Genomic DNA, 25,400 nt, shown 5'->3' with positions numbered 1-25,400 from the left:
TTCCCTGGGACTTTTGGCGTCTATCCCGCTCATCCATGCCCCCCTCCAGGTGTTAGACCCCTTGAAACATCTTTTCCATCACTTTCGTGGCCAGCATAATTTTTTCTAGCTTTCAAAGTACGCATCCCCATTGAAGTCTATTGCGGTACGCGAAAGTTTGCGCAAACCGAACCTTTTGCGGAAGTTCGCGACCCTAAAATCGGAGGTTCGGGCCATCTCTACTCAGCACCCCAACAGCCCAGTGCTGGAATGCAGGGGGCTCAGTACACATTTAAGTGGTAAACAGGCAACACAGCATTTGTCAACTGAGTACATTTCCTCATATTTGGTTAGCAACTACATTGCAAAAGGTATGGACTTTGGTATAGTTATGGCTCTACCCCATCTCTGCCAGAGTGCTGTCAACCTCCTCAGCCCATGTGATTAAGTCTTAATGTACTTAGGAAAGGTTTTTGGTAGCAATGAAGGCTGCCAAGAGAAAACTCTTAATTGCCACCAAAAGCTGTAAAAAATCTGTCACCCAGCAGCATCCGAACTCCTGTCCTGAAAATCCCTGTGTCTGTCACCATTTAGTTGCTATGATGGCTGCAAAAAAGGAGTAACAACAAAGTTATCTGTGATGCTTGGCCTTTTTCCTTGTAGAAGTCTTCCTACAATAGGTGGTCTGTTAATTTCTAATGTCTGCACAACACTGGATGGATTCCTGTCTGTGATGTACTGCATGGAAAAGTTTTCCTTCACATTGTTTGACTTTTTGGGTGTGTCATATGCCTTTTTTTTATTTCATCAATGATTCTTCTTGTCAAGTGGATTGAGAACACACAGAGGTTCTTTCTTCAGCCCTTACATTACCTATTTATTGGGGTAGAGTGGCTAGAGTGGTAGTAATCACCTATACATGTACTTTGTATAATGGTAGTCATTAACAAACTGGTCTCCTCCATCTGCTTTCAACTATCTTACACTGTGACTTATCTTACACCTTGGTTTTGGTGCATCATCATCTTTTATATAACTGTATATACTCGACTATAAGTCAACCCGCACCCAACTTTTTCCTAAAAAAAATACAAAAATATTGAAAAATTATTTGAGTATAAACTGAAGGTAAGAAATCGAGAAGTTAGTGTTAGGCATAGGAGAGGGGAGGTTAGTGTTAGGCACAGAAGATGAGATTAGTGATAGGTTCAGCAGATGGGAGTTTAGTGTTGTTGTGAGGTAAGGGGAAGTAAGTGTTGAGGTACCAAAAAATGTATAGGTAGCTATTTATGTATTTCTAATACCAGTGTTGAAGGTAGTAGAAAATCTATAGGTAGCTGGATTGGAATACAACAATGGCTGTCTTCACCCCTAACCCCCCCCCCCCCTACCCCCTCCGGAGAGCCACAGTGGTGCAGCAGAATTGGAGTCATGACTGTGTGCTCCCCCCACCATATGTAGAATGGTGCGGGAGGTATTGCAGTTATGGCTGTCCCTGCAATTCTGCCAGAACCACTCTGCGTATGGTGGGGGGTGGGACTTGGAAGGAGGAGGGGTGGCAAATGGCATCAATGTGGCGGCTCGAGTATAACCCCACCTCTTGGCCTTATATATAACACTACTTACTGTAGCAGCATATACTCTATACTCTGCACGGGGGCACTAATGTAAATTCACACAAGAGCTCATACCTCTGTACCTATGCCACTGATTCTACTGTCAGCTATCTGCTATGTTGCTACAACAGTGCGACAGCAGTTGGACACCTTAGTTAAATGAGAATGGACACCTTAGCAGAATGAGAATAAGAATGTGCCTTGGAATATTCACAGATGAATAAAATTAATGATAGTTTTGTAAGTGGAAACATAGAATAAACATATTGTTTTTATATCGTTTCTATTTAATTTATTTCTTTATTTTCCTTTTTTTCCTTCTTTAATTTGTTAAGGGTGCATGTTCCATTTGAAATTAATTGAATCATGTCATCAAGGGCGATACAAGCCAGAAAACAGACTCTGGTGTAACTCACCGACAAGGATCAGGACGCAGACCAGCAAGGCGATGAGTGCTCCGGGACTAAGACTTCCAGCCATCACATAGGCAGTAGTGTTGCACGATTGCACAGCTCCGCTGCTGTCACAGCCACATACTCGTATAGTGAGTGTCCCAGTGCTGCTCAATGCTGGTGTCCCCCCATCGACCACCAGGATGGGTAAAATGAACATATCCTGCTCTCTCCTGTCAAATGGCATCCGATGTGTATGAACTGAAGCTGTATTATCTGCAGGGAGAAATGTGGACAGGTCATCAATAAAAATAATAATTGGAAACAAAACTTATTTTTCCCCTTTAGTTGCCAAATTCTGTATTTTGAACTTGTAAATGGAATAAACATTCATCCTTGTTCCCGCAATAATAGCTTCTCCGCTAAAGAAGTCTGAATGAAGCAGTTATCTGACAGGTTGTCACAAAAGCAGAGTAGATGAATCATAACATTGACAAGCCATCAGGTCCACTTCTACTCAGATTTTCCCTGTCTGCTGCATCTGAGAAGAAACATAGGAACAGTCGGAGATAAGAATCTCACTAACTCCAGGTCATTTTCATCTGATGTTTAGTGCTTTGCACTGTCTGTACAGGAGATGTTTTGGCACATTCGGACCTGATAAACTAACATTCACCAGGGCTGGAGATTATGGCTGAACGTAAGTGATCTTGAAAACCTGTGCTACATCTGCTAGAAATCATTGACTAATAAGCTTCAGAGCCTTGCAACCCCATCCGAGTTATCCAACAGGACATATAGGATGGAAGGAAAGGTTGGTAAATCTGATCATTGGCGAGTTGTATAATTCCAGCTACCTGTATGCACTCACATTACATTTTGTTTTGTTTTGTACCTTCAGTCACAGAAGCAGGACAGTATTGCTATCCGCAAAGAAAGGGTGAATTCCAATAGACCTCTTATTTTTACATTTTGATTCATGAACTGTTTTAGGAGTACCCAGTCTCCTTCTGGTTGACCCCAATTTGTTCTGTTGTAGCCTCTGAATTAGAGAAATACATTTTTAGACTCACCTATAACAGCAAAGTGTAGGGGTTAGTTGGGATTAGATTTAGTTCAATGTGGAACTCTACCAAAGATTTAAGTAAGGAAGGCCTAAAACTACTGTCTAGTTTTTATTTCTGTCAGGGTCCTGGTTGGTTAGATTTCCTCTTACTTAATGTCATATGGACTCATGAAAACTTAATTAACTAAACTGTCCACCAGTAAAACAGGCAGCAATAGATATCTGATAATTGTCATACATTTTCATTATAAAAAGTGTGCTCATCACTGTTTGTACTGTCACTGGAAAAATTAACCTACTTTTTGTTACATCACCGTCAACAGAAAATAAAAGGAGTTTCTTCAAAAAGAACATTAGCAGCAAAACAAACTTGAGAAAAGTTCTGGTAACAAAAGTGAAAAAGAGTTTTCACTGAATGGCTACCTTAAAGTGAAGATCCGGGGTAAAAGAAAAAAAAAGGGACATATCGGCTGCTAGGGACTGGAAGACGCCCCAGATAAGTAGAACTTTTTTTCTTCCCTCGGATCTACCCTTTAAGGTTTTAGTAAAGCCAAACATAAAAAAAACAGCACTGTGCTAATACAAATTATATTACAGCTTTATACTGTATATCAAATATATTTTTATAATAAATTAATTCCTGATGTGTGATCAAAGTGGGACATGGAATTGTGTGAGCTAATGGCACAGTATGGATAGTGGAAAGTCAACTGAGCCTACTTTATTGTCAAAAATAATTACATTTAATATGTTAAGTTTGATTAAAGTAATAAGTAAAATGGAAATCATGAAGCTCATGTTGAAAAGGTATAGATTAACATACTTACTGATTGCTGGTGTCCCATACAGAAGGTGGTAACGAGGAATGGAAACGTGGAAAGGAGAACAATGGGTACAAATAGAAAGATGGACATGGTGGATGTTCTATGTGTTGTTTTTATTTTACATTTGAATTGCACCTGTTAGTGACATTGGCATTGAAGACTGAGCCTATTATAAAGATACTGTAACCACAGCTGATATTCAGAGATGTCATAGTGAAGGACCGTTTCAGTGATAGGCCACTAAAGTAATATGCAAATATAAACTTCTTTGGAAAAACGTCAGACTTGACTCCCCACTTCCATGCTTCAGGGATAATACCAGAGACCCATGAGCTCAGCTCACTTCATTTTATCCTCAGTTGGGCCCCTTTTACACTTAATCAGCTGGTCTCAGTTATAACTGAAAGAAAACTGATTTTCAAAGTAATGCCTATGTTTTTCTATGGCTCAGTTCCCACTATGTGTGTTTTAATTGAAATCTTTTTCACAATGCCCTGCTACAGAAAAAACGCATACTAATGCATATTAATGCATACCAACGCATTAAGTATAAAAGGGATTAAGGCTTAGTTCACACTGCAAAACGCAATCGCTAAACATGTAAGGACATCAGACATTGCATAGAAAGGGATTTCTGATGATCCCAGGTAATATGCTGCAATGCACTAAGTTTTAAAAATGCACTGCTGCATGTATTTCCTTCTCATTTTTACACTGCCTCATCCAGTGTAATATAATGGGATCTGAAGGATAATGCAGTGGCTGTGAATTATCGTGCATTCATGGACATAACAATAGCCTCCGTGACCCCTGCAACAGCTGGAGATACTTTACCTTCTTCTAGAGGCAAAAAAAAAAATATGAATATATATTGGGGGGGGGGGGGGGGAGGGAACAAATGCTAAGATCTTGGGGAGGGGACACAATGTTTATACTTATGCCTCAACATGCATTGCAGTCAAAGCACAGGATTGTCTCTGTTTTTAATTGTGGGACCAGACATATCTGGAACTCTGCTATGTTCTTGCATCTGCTTTTAGGGGCAAGATACAGTACTACAATGTTGAATGTTAGATTTTGAGGACCAGTTGTCCTTAAAGGGAATCTGAAGTGATAATAAACTTATGATATAATGGTTTGTATGTGTAGTACAGCTAAGAAATAGAATATTAGCAGCACAGATAAGAGTCTGATATTGTTTCCAGTACAGGAAGAGTTAAGAAACGTCAGATGTTATCTATGCAAAAGAGCTTCTCTAAACTCTCCAACTAATTTAGTCAGAGAGCAATGCTCTTTTCTGGTGCACTTATCTAACTGTTTCTTGTTGGTTTAAAGTTTTACTGCAGAGCTAATCACCCTTTAAACTTTCTTGCTTGTAATAAATATTTGTTGGTTGCTATGGGCAACATCACCACACCTTTGTTCGGCACCATATCACAGAACCTGTGATAACTTGACACTTGTCACAGCAGCAGCAAAGGAGATAGAACTGATAGACGTCTTCAAACTTTAAGAAGTTTATTTGGCAAAATAGATATACAGTGGAAATGCAATCATGTCTTAAGGGTGACTCCGCAAAGCAGGAATCTAAAGTTCATCTTAAGGCAATGTTTCAAGGCATCTTAAAGTGAACCTAAAGCCTGGGGAAAAAAATGAGATTAACTCACCTGGGGCTTCCCTCAGCCCCCTGCAGCTGATCGGTGTCATCGCAGCTCCGGTCCGATGCTTCTGGACCCGCCGGCGACGACTTCCGGTTTCGCCGTCACCGGCCAACAGGCATGGGAACGCGAGTGATTGTTCGCGTTCCCAGCCTGTATATCGCCCCCTATGCTGCTATTGCGGCCTCCTGGCCGCAATAGCAGCATAGGGGGCGATATACAGGCTGGGAACGCGAACAATCACTCGCGTTCCCATGCCTGTCGGCCGGTGACGGCCAAACCGGAAGTGTTCGCCGGCGGGTCCTGGAGTGTCAGAGCGGGGCTGCGAGGGCACCGATCGGCTGCTGGGGGCTGAGGGAAGCCCCAGGTGAGTTAATCATTTTTTTTCCTAGGCTTTAGGTTCACTTTAAAGCAAGTCTAGTACCGGCTCAATTCATTAGATCATACTTTTTTTCCGCTTTAGTGTCACTTTAAACAGGGATACATTTTGGAAGATAAAAAAAGCATAGATATTATTTAGTGTGGATTTGTACTACAACCTTGTTTGGATTACTGTGCAGTAAAAAGTAGATAAAGTCATATGATACCAGATGACACATTTAAAAAGGAACTGTAGTGAAAATAACAATTAATAAAATGGCTTATTTTTTTCAATATTACTGTATAGATTATTTAGCCAGTGTTTGCCAATTGTAAAATCTTTCCTCTCCCTGATTTACATTCTGAAATGTATCACTGGGGGTGACAGAGGGAGATATTGCTTGCTTGGCAGTTTGAAAAAGCCATTATTTCCCACAATGCAATGAGGTTCACCATGGTCATGACATCACACTGTGGGAGGGTTTTCACCCCCCCCCCCCCCAATGGTTTAGTCTGAAGATTTCTTAAGGGAAAGGGGGTATCAGCTACTGATTGGGGTGAGGTTCAATCCTGGCTTAAAGTTCCTCTTTAAGCAATGTCTGGTTTGCATGTATACTGTTTATGCAATCACATATGATGGCCATGGATGACATGAACACATATGACTCAAACACGCTGAATGAGGTGTTAGGTGACCGGCTGCTGGCTCACCCTTGACATTGAGCAGAGTAAAGTGATGCTCCGTGCTGGGCTCAGGAGCGAGTCTGAAGTAGAATCGATGCCCTCCCATTGGCTCATCGCGATCCACCACACTGATAGTCTGTATCAGCTACAGCACAGGGAGCATGCATTATTTATACAGATGATGAATGCCCATTGCAATGCTGATATGTAAACATACTAAATACTGTATTCCATTGAGTCAAAGAAAAAAAATCACATTAAAAATAATCACACCTCGCATCCTATATGTAGGTTAGACAAACAGGCAATTCTGGAACACCACCAACAGCATGCTCTTTTCAGATCAAAAACAAATTAGAGTGCAGCTGCATTTATGTACATGCAGATTTCAGATTGTCCAGTTTTAATATTTCTTCTATTTGTTTAAACATATTAGTTACAGAGTGCCTAGCAAGTTCATGGTGAACCAGAGCTCCTTGGAGCGTGTAAGGGTCTACAAAGGTCCAAAAAGCCTTCTTATTAAAATGCTATGCGAAACAAAAGTTACCCTTCTTAACCGCTTGATGACCCTGGGCTTAAACCCCCCTAGTGACCAGGCTATTTTTCACAATACAGGGCTGTGCAGCTTGGTCAGGTTGCTGCACAGCCCTGCAACTAAGCACACAAATGGCTCTGACCACCTCTTAGGCCTATTGCACACCAGAGCGGTTCTGCTGCGGTTTGCGATCCGCTTGCGGGTGCGGATCCGCTAGGGTAATGTATTTCAATGGGCTGGTGCACACCAGAGCGGGAGGCGTTTTGCAGAAACGCATACTCCCAGGCTGCTGCAGATTTTGGATTGCGGATGCGTTTCTGCCTCAATGTTAAGTATAGGAAAAACGCAAACCGCTCTGAAAAACGGCACTTCAGAGCGGTTTGCCAGGCGTTTTTTGTTACAGCAGCTGTTCAGTAACAGCTTTACTGTAACAATACATGAAATCTACTACACCAAAAACGCTTCACAAAACCGCAAAATGCTAGCTGAAACGCTACAGAAAAAGAAGAAAAAGTGTTTCAAAATCTGCTAGCATTTTGCGGATCTGCTAGCGGTTTTTGGTGTGCACCAGGCCTACGTGTCCTTAATAGGACACTATGCCGGAGGTCTCTGATCGCTACTGCGGTCTTTTTTTTTCTTCTTTTTTTTGATTTAAGTAACAAAAGGGAGGTTGTTCCCTCCCTCCTTCCTCTCTCTCCCTCCCTCCCCCCTTGTGCCGTCCTAATCGCCATAGGATGGCGATCAGCACCCATCCCCGCCTTGCATAGGCATCAGCCTATGAGAGGCCACGCATTGGGAGCCGCAATGAGGGACAGCCGAGTGTCCCTCGTACAGCACTGCATGAGATAGCAGAGCTGTACAATTGTAAACAAACAGGAATTTTTTCCCATCAGCTCTTAACAGTCTGCTAGCAGCGATCACAGCTAGCAGGCTGAATCGACAGGGAACGATCGCGCATACGCACAAGTGTTCCCTGGTAAACTGCAGCTCCAGGACTTGACGCTGATTGGCGTTAGGCGGTCCTGGGGCTGCCGCTGCGGTCATGCCCATTGGCGTGATGCGGTCGTTATGTAGTTAAAACAGAAGGTATTTGCAATTATTCAGAAGTGAGCATATGATGTCTCCCACGATGCATCACTGCTGAATGATTTGCATATTCAAGCAGTCTCGTGGGAGACAGCATATGCTCACTCCAATCTGAATAATCTCAAATACCTTCTGTTTTAAGAAGGCAAAGTTTTGTTTTAAACTTATTAAAAACTCTGCACCGTGAGCAGACTGGAAATGGTAAAATAGATACTCATAATTCTGCTTTGTATGCAAATGTAATGCAGCCTGGAATTAGACCAGTCAGTTGCAGTCATTGCAGATTTTGATTAACCCAATTCCAACCTGCATATAAATTGTATTACATCACCATTAAGGGCCCATTCACAACTAAGCGATTAGTGGGTGATTCCCACCAATCGCTAAAGCGATAGCAGTTTTTAAAGTGCTAGTGCTATGTTACCTAATGGCAGTGTTCTCACTGCCGTGATTGGCACCGATCGTAGGCGTTTTGTGACTAGCGCCAATCGCAAAAGTGTTCCCTGCTGCATTTTCTGGGCAATTATTGAGCGATCACGGTACAGTGCTCTGGAATCGCGTCCAGTGATTTTTACTGTGATAATCGTGGTAAAATCACTCGCGCAAAACGGAAACGCTAAGTGTTTCAGTGTTGCTATTTTCAGCTGGCCTTCAGTTGGAATCATAAGCATCTCAATGGCTATCTTTGCTGCTTATATCGGTTTCACTGCTGCCACTAGATTAGTCTTAAAGAGAACCTGAAGGGAGTGGAATATGGAGACTGCCATCTTCATTGTCTAATAAATCATGCCAGTTGCTTGACTTCTGTGCTGATGCTTTGACTCCATTCATAGACATGAATAACCCTGTTCCCCTGTGGACAGCTACAGTACCTATAGCACCTGTTAATTTTGGCATGGGCGTATGGCTGTTCTATGGCCAAATTTCAGCACCAGGTGAGGTGCCCAAAGGTGAGGCATTTCATCTGTTGTATACCTGGAAGCACCACACGTGGTTATTAGCACTTGGAGGGAAAATCCGTCACAATTCTTATTGAATATGGTTCAATTGTGATATTAGGAGGTTTAGTATTAGGGGATAGAGCAGGGGAGGGTTACATTCTTCATAAGGTTAGGAGGTTAAGTTTAGGCACGAAGAAGGTGAATGGCCAGTGAGGTTAGAGTTAGGCATAGGGAATGGTATTACAGTACATTAGGCAGGGAGGTTAGTTATAAGGAGGGGGATTACATTAGGCAGGGACGTAAGAGTTATGCATACGGAAAAGGATTACAGTGGAGAGCTGGGGGGGGGATAAGCATAGGCAATGGGAATTAGAACGCAATGGGCGCAATCACATAGCCATCTTCCCTGCCGTACATTGTGCTGCTGATCCCATTCACTACAGTGAATGGTTCAGTGCTACGCTTTGCTGAATGCTGAAAAATGCGTGCATGTAGTGTGAACATCAGACAGCGCAGTCTATGCACTTCTGATGTTCTTGCTGATCACACCCTATACCCATTGCCAGAATGCGCACGGCTACGCATATAGTGGCCTTAGAGTTAGGCATAAAGATGAGAGGGGATTTAGAGTTAAGGTGTCCATACATCAGGTGACTTGGTGGCTGATCGCCCATCTGATTTTATTATTATAAACAAGTCGCATGAAAATCAGTGCCCCCCCCCCCAAGAGCTTGCCCTATCGATGATGCGCGCAATTTCGGGCCAAAATTAGCAGCATGTATCAATCGGAGATGCTGCAAGATGTAGGGCCGACGTGCTGAATCGGGTGTATGCGGACAACAGCGTGCAATATTGGGACAAGTGACAGATACAATGGAACCCCCAGCACTGTACCCCCTACTGTAAAATGTGCTCCCACGGTGCCCCGTGCATGAATACTTTACCCGCTGCCATTTGCCACAGGCTGTCTCCGCACTGCCTCTCATACACGTGCTCCCCATGATTGCCAGTGTAACAAGGATGTGTGACATCACACACATGCCCACTTTACTCTGGCAACCAAGTAGGAAGCATGTATATGAGGCAGTGTGGAGATGGAGCCAGCAGGTAAAGTATTCACGCACGGTGGACGGGCGGCACATTTCACTTGGATGATATCTTGCTGAAATCGATTGGGAATCGGCCTGCGGTGTATGGGCAGCTGACAAATCTCTCTCCAATTAGATTTGATCAGAGAACGATCTGTCTCTTGGTCAAATCTACCCATCATCACTAGATGTATGACCGCCTTTAGGCGTAGGAAAGAGGATTATGTTAGGCAGGAAGGTTAGAGTTAGGCATAAGGAAGGGGATTACGATAGACAGGGAGGTTAAAGTTAGGCGCATGGAAGGGGATTACGTTAGGCAGGGAGGTTAGAGTCAGGCATGGGGAAAGGGATTATTTTAGCCAGGGAGGTTAGAGTTATGCCAGGCATACACGGCTCGTTTTATCCCCCGGATCGAGCCAGCGGCTCGATGCCGGCGCATCCCCGCTCGTCCGCGCAGATCAATTGCCGCTCGTCCCCGCCGGCGCTTCCTTATCACCGCTCAATTCCCTGCCATTGTCTGCCGGCGGGAATCAAATGGGCGCGGGTCGAGTGACATGATTGGGCCAGCTGAATATTATCAGCTGGCCGGATCAGCTGGTCGATACATGGTACAGAAACGTACCGTGTATCCCCAGCATTAGGCACAAAAGAAAGGGATTTCTTTAGCCAGGGAGGTTGGATTTAGGAATAAAGAAGGGGATTACTTTAGTCAGGGAGGTTAGAGTTAGGCACAAAAGAAGGGGATTTCTTTAGTCAGGGAGGTTGTAATAAGGCATAAACAAGGGGATTACTTTAGTCAGGGAGGTTAGAGTTAGGCAGAGGGAATGGGATTATTTAAGCCAGGGAGGTTAGAGTTGGGCATAAATGCTCTCAAAGCTGCTGAACGAGGGAGAAACCACAACTCCACAGGAGGTGACTCACCATCAGACCCGGGCACTCCCTCTCTTACTGTGCCCATACATGGTACAATTTTTTTTATTTAATCTTACCATTTCTATGTAATATAAGGGAACTACCTAAATTATCATTTCAGTATATTCACTTAATTTACCCTTATACTACATAGAAAGGGTAAGATTAGATGAAAAGAAAACTGTACCACATATGGGCACCACTAGAGTCACGACAGAGTTAGACATAGGGAATGGGATTACATTAGGCAGGGAGTTAGGCATAGGGAAAGGAATAAAAGAGGGTATTACGTTAGGAAGGAAGGTTAGAGTTAGGCATGGGGAAGGGGATTATGTTAGGCAGGGAGGTTAAGAGTTAGGCATAAAGAATGGGATTACTTTAGGCACTGAAGTTAGAGTTAGGCATAAAGAAGGGGGTTATGTGAGGCGGGGGGGGGGGGGGGGGGAGTTAGGCATAGGGAAGGGGATTACATTAGGCAGGGAGGTTAGAGTTAGGCATAAAGAAGGAAATTACTTTAGGCAGAGAGGTTAGAGTTAGTCATAGGGAAGGGGATTGTGTAAGGCATAGAGGTTAGAGTAAAGGGGCCCATACACTGGTCGATTTCAGCCTTCGATCGAATCGATCAATTTAAAATCGATTGCCGATCGATTGGCCGATCGATCGATTTGATCTATCTGACAGGATGGAAAATCTAGGTCGATCTGCTGCTGGCAGTAGATCGATGGCCCATAGAGTTGAATTGGATCTAATGGTCCAATAATGCATTTAGATCGATTTTCAATAGATTTCCAATAGATTTAATTCTGAAATCTATTGGAAATCTGTCCCTAGTGTGTGGCACTCATCAGATAGATTCCTGTCAGATTCGACTTGACAGGCATCTGACAGAAATCTATCTGATGGACAAATCTACTGCAAGTGTTTGGCCACCTTTAGGCCTAGTGAAGGAGATTAAGTAAAGCATGGAGGTTAGAGTTAGGCATAGGTAAGGGGATTACATTAGGCAGGGAGGTTAGAGTTAGGCATAAGTAAGCCAATAACTTTAAACAAACCAATTAGAGTTAAGGTGGCCATACACTCGTTAGATTAGCAGCAGATATATCATCAGATAGATTTCTGATCGATTGGATGTGTTTAGGAACATTTTTTTACTAGGAACAGATTTCCAATAGATTTCAGTTTGAAATCTATTGAAAATCGATCTGATGGCATTTTTTTGCCATCAGATTTCCATTAGGGCCAATGCAAAATGATAAGCAATCTCAACAGATCGACCTAGATTTTCCAGCCTGCCAGATCGATTGAAATCGATCGAAATTGATTGAAATCGGCCGCAAATCAGTCGATTGGTCAATTGATTTGTAATCGATCAATCGATTTTGATCGGCCAGAAATCGGCTGAGTGTATGGGCCCTTTAGGCATAAGGAAGAGATTACTTTAAGCCAGCAAGTAACAACATAGTTTGCTGCAATGACACAGTCATTAAAGTGAATTTGACACTTTTGAGTGCAGAGTTCTTATTTAACTAAAATACACAAAGTAGGCTGATTCTGTGGCTCATTACCTGCCCAGGAAGAGCATCCTCACAGACAGAAGACTCATGGGGTGTAGCCAGCTCTGGAGGATTGTCATTTACATCCAAGATGCGAATTCGTAGTGCAAGCGATGAGATCTTCTGTGGGTCATCTGTAAAGATTGTAGATAGCGGTCATTAGGGATTCCCCACAATAAAAAAGTTTATGATTGCAAAACTGGATATGTGGTCATGAAAGCCAATAGTCTCTCCTAGTTTGGTAAAACTCTTTATTGCAGCATGGCTTTGCTTAATGTTTCCATAAATTAGCCACTATGCACTTGATTTGCAAACATGTCACTGGTTCATTGGAGAATATAAATGATAATGAAATTCTGCTCTTTATTAAAAATAAACTCTCTACCGTTACTAATATGGTTTCCAGCCCTAACCTGTATCATAACAGGCTATATAGCAGGAGAGATTAGTGTTTTATTATTGTGTATTTATATATCGCTGGCAGCACTTTACATTGTGTATATGGTCATGTCAGTTACTATCCCTCAGACGGGCTCACAATCTAATCAGTAGGGATGAGCAATAATGCCTCTGGCTGTCTCACAAAAATTTCCTTGAACTTCTGATCGTTCTGCAGATTTTCAGCAAAGCTAATTCGTAAATTTCATTAAAGTCAATGGGAAGATTTTAAAGGTTAATAGCAAAGTCTCTATATATGTTAGATACACCAAATTTGCTAGGTATGTGTAGGAGAACAGTGGAAACAAGAAGAAAAAGTTTCAAAAGTTTTTCAGAAAATCGCAGTTGAAGTAACAGCAGGCAAATTACAATTTTCCATGATGGACAGCATACAGAAGGCAGCAAAAATATTAGGCCATGGAAGCGGGACCTTAGATTGAGAAACAATGGCACTACATCAGCTCAGCCTGCAAGTAGCAGTGTCTGCCGTCAAAAGCAGGAGACGGCATTGCTAGCTGACATCATGAAATGGATGACATCTGAGATGGATGCCATCCATAAAAATGTCTTGAAATAAAGCAGTGACATAAGGTCCAAGGAAGGCGGACCTAAGACAAAGCATGCGATTAGTGACTGTAATCAGTGCTCCTGCAATGCTGTATAACACGTCAGTGTCTTAAACAGTGAAATAAATGTGCAATATTTTTTAAACATCTTTCAGAGGTGTAATGTTTGTAATGTTGTAAAAGCCGCAATTATGTAAGAGTAAAAATGGAATGAAATATAGGTAATATTTATTGGGGTGAGTAATAGACATAGTAAAACACAACTGCTATGTTGGACTTGAACAGTAAGTAAATAGGTACTAAAGCAGTATGCAATAACTCCAAGGAATGTCAGTTCTCTATGTTAGTATTACAATACAGTTAGTTAAAGAGAACCCGAGGTGTGTTTGAAGAATGTTATCTGCATACAGAGGCTGGATCTGCCTATACAGCCCAGCCTCTGTTGCTATCCCAAACCCCACTAAGGTCCCCCTGCACTCTGCAATCCCTCATAAATCACAGCCGTGCTGTTTACATCTGTAGTGTCAGTCTCGGCTGCTCCCCCGCCTCCTGCATAGCTCCGGTTCCTGCCCCTGTCCCTTACCTCCAATCAGCAGGGAGGGAAGGGATGCAGGCAGGGACTGGAGTTCTGCAGGAGGCGGGGAGGGCAGCAGACTGACACTATAGAGATAAACACAGCCAGCTCTGACAAGCTGTTTGTCAGCAGCATGGCTGTAATTTATGAGGGATTGCAGAGTGCAGGGGGACCTTAGGGGGGTTTGGGATAGCAACAGAGGCTGGGCTGTATAGGCAGATCCAGCCTCTGTATGCAGATAATATTCTTCAAACCCACCTCGGGTTCTCTTTAAGGGACAATATGACCCTGCAGTAGCTCAGTGTCTAACCAATTTGTACACGCACTTCTGCCTAAGTTACTTAGCACAGCAGCAATAGCTGATAGTTCTTCTCACAATACTAGGTGACGTACAGCTAGCAAACAAGCTAGAGGACTAAAAGTACTTTGCTGAAATTTGTTACGAATCACTACTCTGCACAGCACACAATACATCCTATAAATCACAGTTGTAAGTTGGTAAAACAGATCTAACTGACAGCTATCTTTGGGCCACCAAAAACCGCTAGTGTATCCACAAATGCTAGCGGTTTTTGAAGCGTTTTTTTTTCAGAACGATTCTAGGCATGTTTGGAGACATTTTCTAAACATGCCTGTCGTTTTTTGGAGCGTTTTTGTGTAGCGTTCTTATTTTTTGTTACAGTAGAGCTGTAACTAAAAAGCTACTGTAACAAAAACGCTTGGAAAACCACTCGCATTTTTCAGAGCGGTTTTACACTTTCCTATACTTAACATTGAGGCAGAATCGCCTCAGAAATCAGCAAAAATGCTGCAGGACCTTTTTTTTTTATCAGAGGCTGCCACAGGAGGTGGTGGTGGCGGTGTTGGGGGGATAAGTATTTACCCTCCTTCATACTGATTACAGGGATTACCCTCTAGAACAGGTGTTGTTTTGGCCATGCCTATTATGGGTGTGTGTGGAGCAGGGGGGGAGGGGGGGTCACAACAGCCACACTCATCGTTTGTAAGACAAAATAAAGGGAAAAGGAGACCAAGAGCCCAGTCTGGTGTAGTATGCTAAGATAAGAATATTGTAAATGGGTAGAGCAAGAGTAATACTTACAAGTGTGGGTTACCGCCAAAGTAACCACTGACAAAGCAGGTGGAGATCACAAGCCTGTCCCCACTCAGGTAAAAAGTTGCTCTCTGTAGCAGGAAAGGATTTGGGGATACACCCCTCCACCAGGGTGGACAACAATAAATAATAAGCAAAAGTAACAGAGGCGCCAATCAGGATAAACATATGCCAAAAAATGTTTAAGGGAGGTAGTGGTGGACTTACCTCCAGGTAAGTGGACAATGCAATTTCAATTTTCAAAGTAGAACTTTATTCAATAAGAAAAAGATACAATAAAAAAAACTCCACTGCAACGCGTTTTGCGGGCATACCTGCTTCCTTAAAAAAAAAAAAATAAAAAAAAAAAAAAAAGTGGAGGTAAGTCCACCACTACTTCCCTTTTAAACTTTTTTTTTTTTACATATTTTTATCCTGAGTGGTGCCTCTGTTACTTTTGTGTATTATTTACACTCATCATTTGATCCTGGCTGGTAAATTTCCTGGTTGGGGGAATCATCATGAAGAAAGTGGTGTGAATGCGGAGTTATGCCCCATTTTTCATTTTGTTAATTATTTAAAATCTTATCCTTGATATGAATACACAACTGCGCAACTGTGAAAGCAAGTCTAAAGTGAAGACATACTTTCTTCCATCCTTCCACTACTTTATTAAAAGTTTTCAAAAAATCCAATTGACTAGGCTTCCTTCAACACTCACTGTAGTCCCACATTACTCAGGTGATAGCTTCAGAATCTTAGAAGACAATTTTATTCAATCCAGGCAGGTATGCAGAATCACTTATGATCTTTGAGAATCTCCAGCCTGGATAAACCTTAGCAAATCTCAATGCATAAATGTATGAAATGTATTTATCAATAATATTATCTGGTAAGCATTAACAAATCCCATACCACAAAAAAAATAAACTGCACAGGGAAACTGAAATAACTAATATAACCAGCCAAGCTATATGCTGCCAAGTGTAGAAAAATAATATGAAATGATTTTCAATCTATACATCATGGATTCATATTAATGTGCATTGTCCAAAAGTACCCTTTACTCCGCAACTGAAGTAGTTACGAAGATATATTTTAAAGGGGAAGCTTAATGTTTTTGTGTCATTTCTTGATATAGTTACACATAAACCTTTATTAAAACTATTTTTTTCTAATCATTATCTAAAACTGGAAATGTACAATGTTCTCATTTTGTATTTTGCTCAGTGCACGTAGGAAATAAAACAACTTCTGTTAGTTGTTTGGTTTCTTATTTTACTACTGTAGTTCTCAGCTCAGAAAACGCCATGCTGTATACTATAATTCCATATAGAAGTGATTCATTTCTACCACAATACACACAAAATCCAACCCAAAGTGAAACGTTAAATCCATGTTTAGCTGGTTTCCTAAGAGATACTATACAAGACTTCATAGCAGGGAATAATCTAATTTCACAGCATCAATAGGTGTTAAATGCCAATGTGGATGTTGGAAATTATTATTATTATTATTTAGTATTTATATAGCGCCGACATATTACGCAGCACTGTACAGTGTATATATATATATATATATATATATATATATATATATATATATATATATATATATATCTTGTCACTAACTGTCCCTCAAAGGAGCTCACAATCTAATCCCTACCATTACCATATGTCTATATTATGTAGTGTAAGTACTGTAGTCTAGGGCCAATTTTTTAGGGGGAGCCAATTAACTTATCCGTATGTTTTTGGAATGTGGGAGGAAACCGGAGCGCCCGGAGGAAACCCACGCAGACACGGAGAGAACCTACAAACTCTTTGCAGATAGTGCCCTGACTGGGATACGAACCAGGGACCCAGTGCTGCAAGGCGAGAGAGCTAACCACTACGCCACCGTGCTGCCCCTGAAATGATGCAAATTTGATATACTTGGACTGTGCAAAGGCCTTCGATATTATTACCTACAGCAGTCTGGTGCAAAAGTTGAGGATGCAAGGACTGGATAAGAGTCTGTGTGCATGGCTAAGTAACTGGCTAATGAACATAAAGCAAAGAACTGTGGTCAATGGATAATATTCAAAATGCTTGACTGTTAGCGGTGCAGTTGGGTCTCACAAGGATTCCCCAACCAAGAGTAAGGCAAAAAAACAAAAACAAAAAAACCCTTACAATGCTTGGGACAATTAACCTTTAACCTCCCTGGCGGTTAATTTTTTTTTTGCCAAATAGGCAAAAGTCCTTTTTTTTTTAATTTTTGGTTTTGTTTCATGTAAAGCTACCAGAGTGGTAGCTACATGAAACACCACTAGAGGGCGCATGTGTCCCTTTAGTGCGATCGTATCCGGCATCAATAGCAAACAGGGGAACGCGTATATAACGCGCTCCCCTTTTTGGCTTCTCCTGTCGCCATGGCGACGATCGGAATGACGTCATGGACGTCAGCCGACGTCCTGACGTCAGACGCCTCCGATCCAGCCCATAGCGCTGCCCGGAACTCATTGGTCCGGGCAGCGCAGGGCTCTGGCGGGGGGGCCCTCTTCTGCCGCTGCGTGTGGGCGATCGCCGCAGAGCGGCGGCGATCAAGCTGTGCGCGCGGCTAGCAAAGTGCTAGCTGTGCGCACAGCACTTTAAATGGCGCAAATCGCCCAACCAGGGGCTGAGATATCTTCCTGCGTGGCATAGCCCGAGCTCAGCTCGCCAGGAAGGTTAAAGGGAAAAAAAAGCATCACTGACTCCTGTCCTGAATTTAAAGGGATTTTTTCCCTTTAAAGGTTAATTGGCCCTAACCTTGTAAGGGATTTTTTGCCTTCACCTGGATCAACTGGGATATGTGAAGGTGCAGGACAGAAATGTAGCTAATATTTATTTGTTTCATGCTCTGGGGGTTCTTCTCTTCAGCAGGGACAGGGAAGCTGGTCAGCGTTGATGGGAAGATGGATTCAGCCAAATATGGGGCAATCTTGGAAAAAACCTCTTGGAGTCTGCAAAAGACTTAAACCTAGGGCGGAGGTTCACCTTCCAGCAGGACAACGGCCCTAAACATAACGCCAGGGCAACAATAACTATATTTGCAGCAAAAGGTGGTTCTACAAAGTATTGACTCAGGGGGCTGAATAATTATGCACACCCCACTTTGCAGTTATTGATTTGTAAAAATGTTTAAAATCATGTATGATTTTCATTCTACTTCTCACATGTACACCACTTTGTATTGGTCGCTCACGTGGAATTCCAATAAAATTGATTCATGTTTGTGGCAGTAATGTGACAAAATGTGGAAACTTTCAAGGGGGCTGAATACTTTTGCAAACCACTGTAAATACATCAGAGCAAAATACAAAAGCTTGGCAGATGAGCTTTTTGTCCCTAGGCTTGTGCAAATGACTAGGGGGACATGATCTGCACATGGAGGAAAAAAGTTTTTGCCATCTATTTAGGAAAGGGCGATTCAAATGTAGAATGTATTGCCACAGGAAGTAGTTACTGCAACTTCTATATCTGCATTTTAAGGTGGCTTAGATGCTTTTCTTGCATTAAAGGACATTGATGGCTATAATTACTAGGTCATTCTTGGCAGTGTTCATCCAGGGATTTTATCTGATTGCAATCTGGAGTTGGAAAGCAGTGATGATCAGAATTGGCTAATTACGATTGCGCAAAATGTTGCGTAAAGTTTCACAATTACGTAATTACAGATTGGTAATGCAATTGATTTTGTATAATCATTTGTTATTTCGCATTAACTTTCGTGTAATTTTGTGCTGAATTTAGCGGGTAATAGCAAAGCCCGATATATGCTATTGTCACTAAAATTGCTACATATGTTAACCACTTCAGCCTACAGTGTTGTTTCACCTTATAGATCCGAGCAACTTTCACCTCCCATTCGTTCGCCAATAACTTTATCAATACTTATCACACTGAAATGATCTATATCTTGTCTTTTCTGCCACCATTTAGGCTTTCTTTGGGTGATACGTTTTGCTACGAATTATTTTATTCTAAATCCATTTTAACAGGAAGATTAAGAAAGAAATGGAAAAAATGCATTATTTCTCAGTTTTTGGCCATTATAGTTTAAAATTAATACATGCTACCGTAATTAAAACCCATGTATTTTATTTGCCCATTTATCCCGGCTATTACACCATTTAAATTATGTCCCTATTACAATTTATGGCGCTGATATTTTATTTGGAAATAAAGGTGCGTCCATCCCCATTTACAACCTTATAATTTAAAACATTATAGTAATATACTCTCTTGACATGCATATTCAAAAAGTTCAGACCCTTAGGTAACTAGGTTGTTTTTTGTAATTGTAATTTTTTTTTTATTAAAATTTTTATTTAGGTAATTTTTGGTGTGGGAGGTAAACAGTTAATTTTAAATGTTATATTGTGGGTTTGTTTAATAAAAAATGCATGTGGGTGTAATGATATCAGGCCACAGGTCACAGAGAAGATGCAGCCAGTGGTGGAAGAATACGGGATCGTAAGGAGCCCAGACAGGTGAGACACTCCTCTGCCATAGAAACTGCAAGAGCCCCGGGGAGAAAAGTTAGGTTTGGGGGGAGGGACACCTTGGGGGCCCCTACTGGCTCTGAGGCCCTGGGGCAATTGCCCCCTTTGCCTCTATGGTAGCGCCAGCCCTGGTGCCGACCCCAATTTTTACCTGCCATTGTTTAATGAGAAAACAACCCCAGGACAAATCACTGGGCCAAAAGTTTGGTAAGCAAGAAAGGCCCATTTCGCTATAAGATTGAACTTAAAATTCTCGCTTTCTCAGCCGTACAAAATCAGGCTCTAGAGTTCCTGAAAAGCTTAGTAATCCAATATTTTAGAACCTGCATTATCATCATTTTTGTTACATAAATGAAGGACATATGGAGCTTTTTTTTTTATCAGAGGCTGCCACAGGAGGTGGTGGTGGCGGTGTTGGGGGGGTGGGGGTGGGAGAAGTATTTACCCTCCTTCATACTGATTACAGGAATCACCCTCCAGAACAGGTGTTGTTTTGGACATGCCTATTATGGGTATGTGTGGGGAAGGGGGTCACGACAGCAACACTCATCGTTTGTAAGACAAAATAAAGGTAAAAGGAGACCAAGAGCCCAGTCTGGTGTAGTATGCTATGATAAGAATATTGTAAATGGGTAGAGCAAGAGTAATACTTACAAGTGTAGGTTACCGCCAAAGTAACCACTGACAAAGCAGGTGGAGATCACAAGCCTGTCCCCACTCAGGTAAAAAGTTGCTCTCTGTAGTAGGAAAGGATTTGGGGATACACCCCTCCACCAGGGTGGACAACAATAAATAATAAGCAAAAGTAACAGAGGCGCCAATCAGGATAAACATATGCCAAAAAATGTTTAAGGGAGGTAGTGGTGGACTTACCTCCAGGTAAGTGGACAATGCAATTTCAATTTTCAAAGTAGAACTTTATTCAATAAGAAAAAGATACAATAAAAAAACTCCACTGCAACGCGTTTTGCGGGCATACCTGCTTCCTTAAAAAAAAAAAAAAAAAAAAAAAAGTGGGGGTAAACTTTTAAACTTTTTTTTTTACATATTTTTATCCTGAGTGGTGCCTCTGTTACTTTTGTGTATTATTTACACTCATCATTTGATCCTGGCTGGTAAATTTCCTGGTTGGAGGAATCATCATGAAGAAAGTGGTGTGAATGCTGAGTTATGCCCCATTTTTCATTTTGTTAATTATTTAAAATCTTATCCTTGATATGAATACACAACTGCGCAACTGTGAAAGCAAGTCTAAAGTGAAGACATACTTTCTTCCATCCTTCCACTACTTTATTAAAAGTTTTCAAAAAAATCCAATTGACTAGGCTTCCTTCAACTCTCACTGTAGTCCCACATTACTCAGGTGATAGCTTCAGAATCTTAGAAGACAATTTTATTCAATCCAGGCAGGTATGCAGAATCACTTATGATCTTTGAGAATCACCAGCCTGGATAAACCTTAGCAAATCTCAATGCATAAATGTATGAAATGTATTTATCAATAATATTATCTGGTAAGCATTAACAAATCCCATACCACAAAAAAAATAAACTGCAAAGGGAAACTGAAATAACTAATATAACCAGCCAAGCTATATGCTGCCAAGTGTAGAAAAATAATATGAAATGATTTTCAATCTATACATCATGGATTCATATTAATGTGCATTGTCCAAAAGTACCCTTTACTCCGTTACTGAAGTAGTTACGAAGATATATTTTAAAGGGGAAGCTTAATGTTTTTGTGTCATTTCTTGATATAGTTACACATAAACCTTTATTAAAACTATTTTTTTCTAATCATTATCTAAAACTGGAAATGTACAATGTTCTCATTTTCTATTTTGCTCAGTGCACGTAGGAAATAAAACAACTTCTGTTTGTTGTTTGGTTTCTTATTTTACTACTGTAGTTCTCAGCTCAGAAAACGCCATGCTGTATACTATAATTCCATATAGAAGTGATTCATTTCTACCACAATACACACAAAATCGAACCCAAAGTGAAACGTTAAATCCATGTTTAGCTGGTTTCCTAAGAGATACTATACAAGACTTCATAGCAGGGAATAATCTAATTTCACAGCATCAATAGGTGTTAAATGCTAATGTGGATGTTGGAAATGATGCAAATTTGATATACTTGGACTGTGCAAAGGCCTTCGATATTATTACCTACAGCAGTCTGGTGCAAATGTTGAGGGTGCAAAAGTTGAGGATGCAAGGACTGGATAAGAGTCTGTGTGCATGGCTAAGTAACTGGCTAATGAACATAAAGCAAAGAACTGTGGTCAATGGATAATATTCAAAATGCTTGACTGTTAGCGGTGCAGTAGGGTCTCACAAGGATTCCCCAACCAAGAGTAAGGCAAAAAACAAAAACAAAAAAACCCTTACAATGCTTGGGACAATTAATCTTTAACCTCCCTGGCGGTTAATTTTTTTTTGCCAAATAGGCAAAAATCCTTTTTTTTTAATTTTTTTTTTGTTTCATGTAAAGCTACCAGAGTGGTAGCTACATGAAACACCACTAGAGGGCGCATGTGTCCCTTTAGTGCGATCGTTGCCGGCATCAATAGCAAACAGGGGAACGCGTATATAACGCGCTCCCCTTTTTGGCTTCTCCTGTCGCCATGGCGACGATCGGAATGACGTCATGGACGTCAGCCGACGTCCTGACGTCAGACGCCTCCGATCCAGCCCATAGCGCTGCCTGGAACTCATTGGTCCGGGCAGCGCAGGGCTCTGGCGGGGGAGCCCTCTTCTGCCGCTGCGTGTGGGCGATCGCCGCAGAGCGGCGGCGATCAAGCTGTGCGCGCGGCTAGCAAAGTGCTAGCTGCGCGCACAGCACTTTAAATGGCGCAAATCGCCCAACCAGGGGCTGAGATATCTTCCTGCGCGGCATAGCCCGAGCTCAGCTCGCCAGGAAGGTTAAAGGGAAAAAAAAGCATCACTGACTCCTGAATTTAAAGGGATTTTTTCCCTTTAAAGGTTAATTGGCCCTAACCTTGTAAGGGATTTTTTGCCTTCACCTGGATCAACTGGGATATGTGAAGGTGCAGGACAGAAATGTAGCTAATATTTATTTGTTTCATGCTCTGGGGGTTCTTCTCTTCAGCAGGGACAGGGAAGCTGGTCAGCGTTGATGGGAAGATGGATTCAGCCAAATATGGGGCAATCTTGGAAAAAACCTCTTGGAGTCTGCAAAAGACTTAAACCTAGGGCGGAGGTTCACCTTCCAGCAGGACAACGGCCCTAAACATAACGCCAGGGCAACAATAACTATATTTGCAGCAAAAGGTGGTTCTACAAAGTATTGACTCAGGGGGCTGAATAATTATGCACACCCCACTTTGCAGTTATTGATTTGTAAAAATGTTTAAAATCATGTATGATTTTCATTCTACTTCTCACATGTACACCACTTTGTATTGGTCGCTCACGTGGAATTCCAATAAAATTGATTCATGTTTGTGGCAGTAATGTGACAAAATGTGGAAACTTTCAAGGGGGCTGAATACTTTTGCAAACCACTGTAAATACATCAGAGCAAAATACAAAAGCTTGGCAGATGAGCTTTTTGTCCCTAGGCTTGTGCAAATGACTAGGGGGACATGATCTGCACATGGAGGAAAAAAGTTTTTGCCATCTATTTAGGAAAGGGCGATTCAAATGTAGAATGTATTGCCACAGGAAGTAGTTACTGCAACTTCTATATCTGCATTTTAAGGTGGCTTAGATGCTTTTCTTGCATTAAAGGACATTGATGGCTATAATTACTAGGTCATTCTTGGCAGTGTTCATCCAGGGATTTTATCTGATTGCAATCTGGAGTTGGAAAGCAGTGATGATCAGAATTGGCTAATTACGATTGCGCAAAATGTTGCGTAAAGTTTCACAATTACGTAATTACAGATTGGTAATGCAATTGATTTTGTATAATCATTTGTTATTTCGCATTAACTTTCGTGTAATTTTGTGCTGAATTTAGCGGGTAATAGCAAAGCCCGATATATGCTATTGTCACTAAAATTGCTACATATGTTAACCACTTCAGCCTACAGTGTTGTTTCACCTTATAGATCCGAGCAACTTTCACCTCCCATTCGTTCGCCAATAACTTTATCAATACTTATCACACTGAAATGATCTATATCTTGTCTTTTCTGCCACCATTTAGGCTTTCTTTGGGTGATACGTTTTGCTACGAATTATTTTATTCTAAATCCATTTTAACAGGAAGATTAAGAAAGAAATGGAAAAAATGCATTATTTCTCAGTTTTTGGCCATTATAGTTTAAAATTAATACATGCTACCGTAATTAAAACCCATGTATTTTATTTGCCCATTTATCCCGGCTATTACACCATTTAAATTATGTCCCTATTACAATTTATGGCGCTGATATTTTATTTGGAAATAAAGGTGCGTCCATCCCCATTTACAACCTTATAATTTAAAACATTATAGTAATATACTCTCTTGACATGCATATTCAAAAAGTTCAGACCCTTAGGTAACTAGGTTGTTTTTTGTAATTGTAATTTTTTTTTTATTAAAATTTTTATTTAGGTAATTTTTGGTGTGGGAGGTAAACAGTTAATTTTAAATGTTATATTGTGGGTTTGTTTAATAAAAAATGCATGTGGGTGTAAAGTAGTTTGACCATTTGGCCACAAGATGGCCACAGTCAAAAAGTCTACAAGGAGGACGGGAAACTTTTTTTTTTGTGCAGAAAGACCGCGGCCTCTGATAAGAGACCGTAGTTTTTTCTGCCGGAGGCTTAGATCTATGAATGGAAACTATACGTATTGGTCAGGAGAAATAAAGATGGAGAGTGTATGCACCAATAAATCCTCTTAATCGCTATAGTTTCAAAAAAAAAAAATACAAAATAGCATTATTAATCAGAAATGGTTTTTTTTAGCATATACAATTAAAATGCTGGAATCTCCCAAAGAACGGTCGTTTCAACACACAACATCCAATGCCACAAACACTCCTAACCGATCACCTAGCGTGATCCAGAACTATGTTCCCATTCATTGATCTCGGGGCTAATGGAGGGCGGCGGGAGCATGCCCGGCGCAGTGGCAGCAGCACAGTCTTTCTGGATGGATATATCCGTCCAGATAGACTTAAGTGGTTAAAGAGGAGCTGTTAGGTATAGGGTCTCAGAGAAAATAAACACATATATCAGTAGCTAAAGATTGGCTGTACTTACATTACATATGCATTTCACTGTCCACGTTTGGATTTCACAGAATTTGTATATAGTATATGCAGAGAATGATGCTCCTGACAGCTCATGGCAGGTTCCATGTTTGTGAAGCCAAATGTGTCGTCATGTCCTGCCTGCTTCTGATCACAGAACAGCTCATACTGAATAACACTAGTTTGCAGTGAATATTAATGAGCCATGTGGCTAGGAGCAATAGCGGACTCCTGCAGTGTACGCTGCCCCGAGATTTATCTGTGCTGTGGCTGGACTGAGTTTTAGAAGCTGC

General features: G+C 41.4%; 1 protein-coding gene across 5 annotated transcripts in view; it reads right to left on the bottom strand.

The window, feature by feature from the left end:
- Window positions 1-25,400, bottom strand: part of CDH22 (cadherin 22) — an 804,629-nt gene that overhangs the window by 22,642 nt on the left and 756,587 nt on the right. For 4 of the 5 annotated variants that reach the window (XR_011025318.1, XR_011025319.1, XM_068263548.1 and 1 more), the window contains 3 exons: window positions 12,707-12,828; window positions 6,607-6,724; window positions 2,012-2,263 (listed from right to left, as the gene is read on the bottom strand). Coding sequence is in view for 3 of the 5 variants with exons in the window: in XM_068263548.1 (XP_068119649.1) it covers window positions 2,012-2,263; window positions 6,607-6,724; window positions 12,707-12,828 (492 nt within the window). In the remaining 2 variants the exon portion in view is untranslated. Of the gene's footprint in view, window positions 1-2,011; window positions 2,264-6,606; window positions 6,725-12,706; window positions 12,829-25,400 lie in introns of those variants that run through there. The other variant, XM_068263550.1, reaches the window with a different exon arrangement.

Source organism: Hyperolius riggenbachi, chromosome 12 (genome assembly GCF_040937935.1).
Source record: "Hyperolius riggenbachi isolate aHypRig1 chromosome 12, aHypRig1.pri, whole genome shotgun sequence".
NCBI lineage: Eukaryota > Metazoa > Chordata > Amphibia > Anura > Hyperoliidae > Hyperolius > Hyperolius riggenbachi.
Note: the sequence above shows the minus strand (reverse complement) of the source record. Positions and strands in the feature narration are given on the sequence as shown.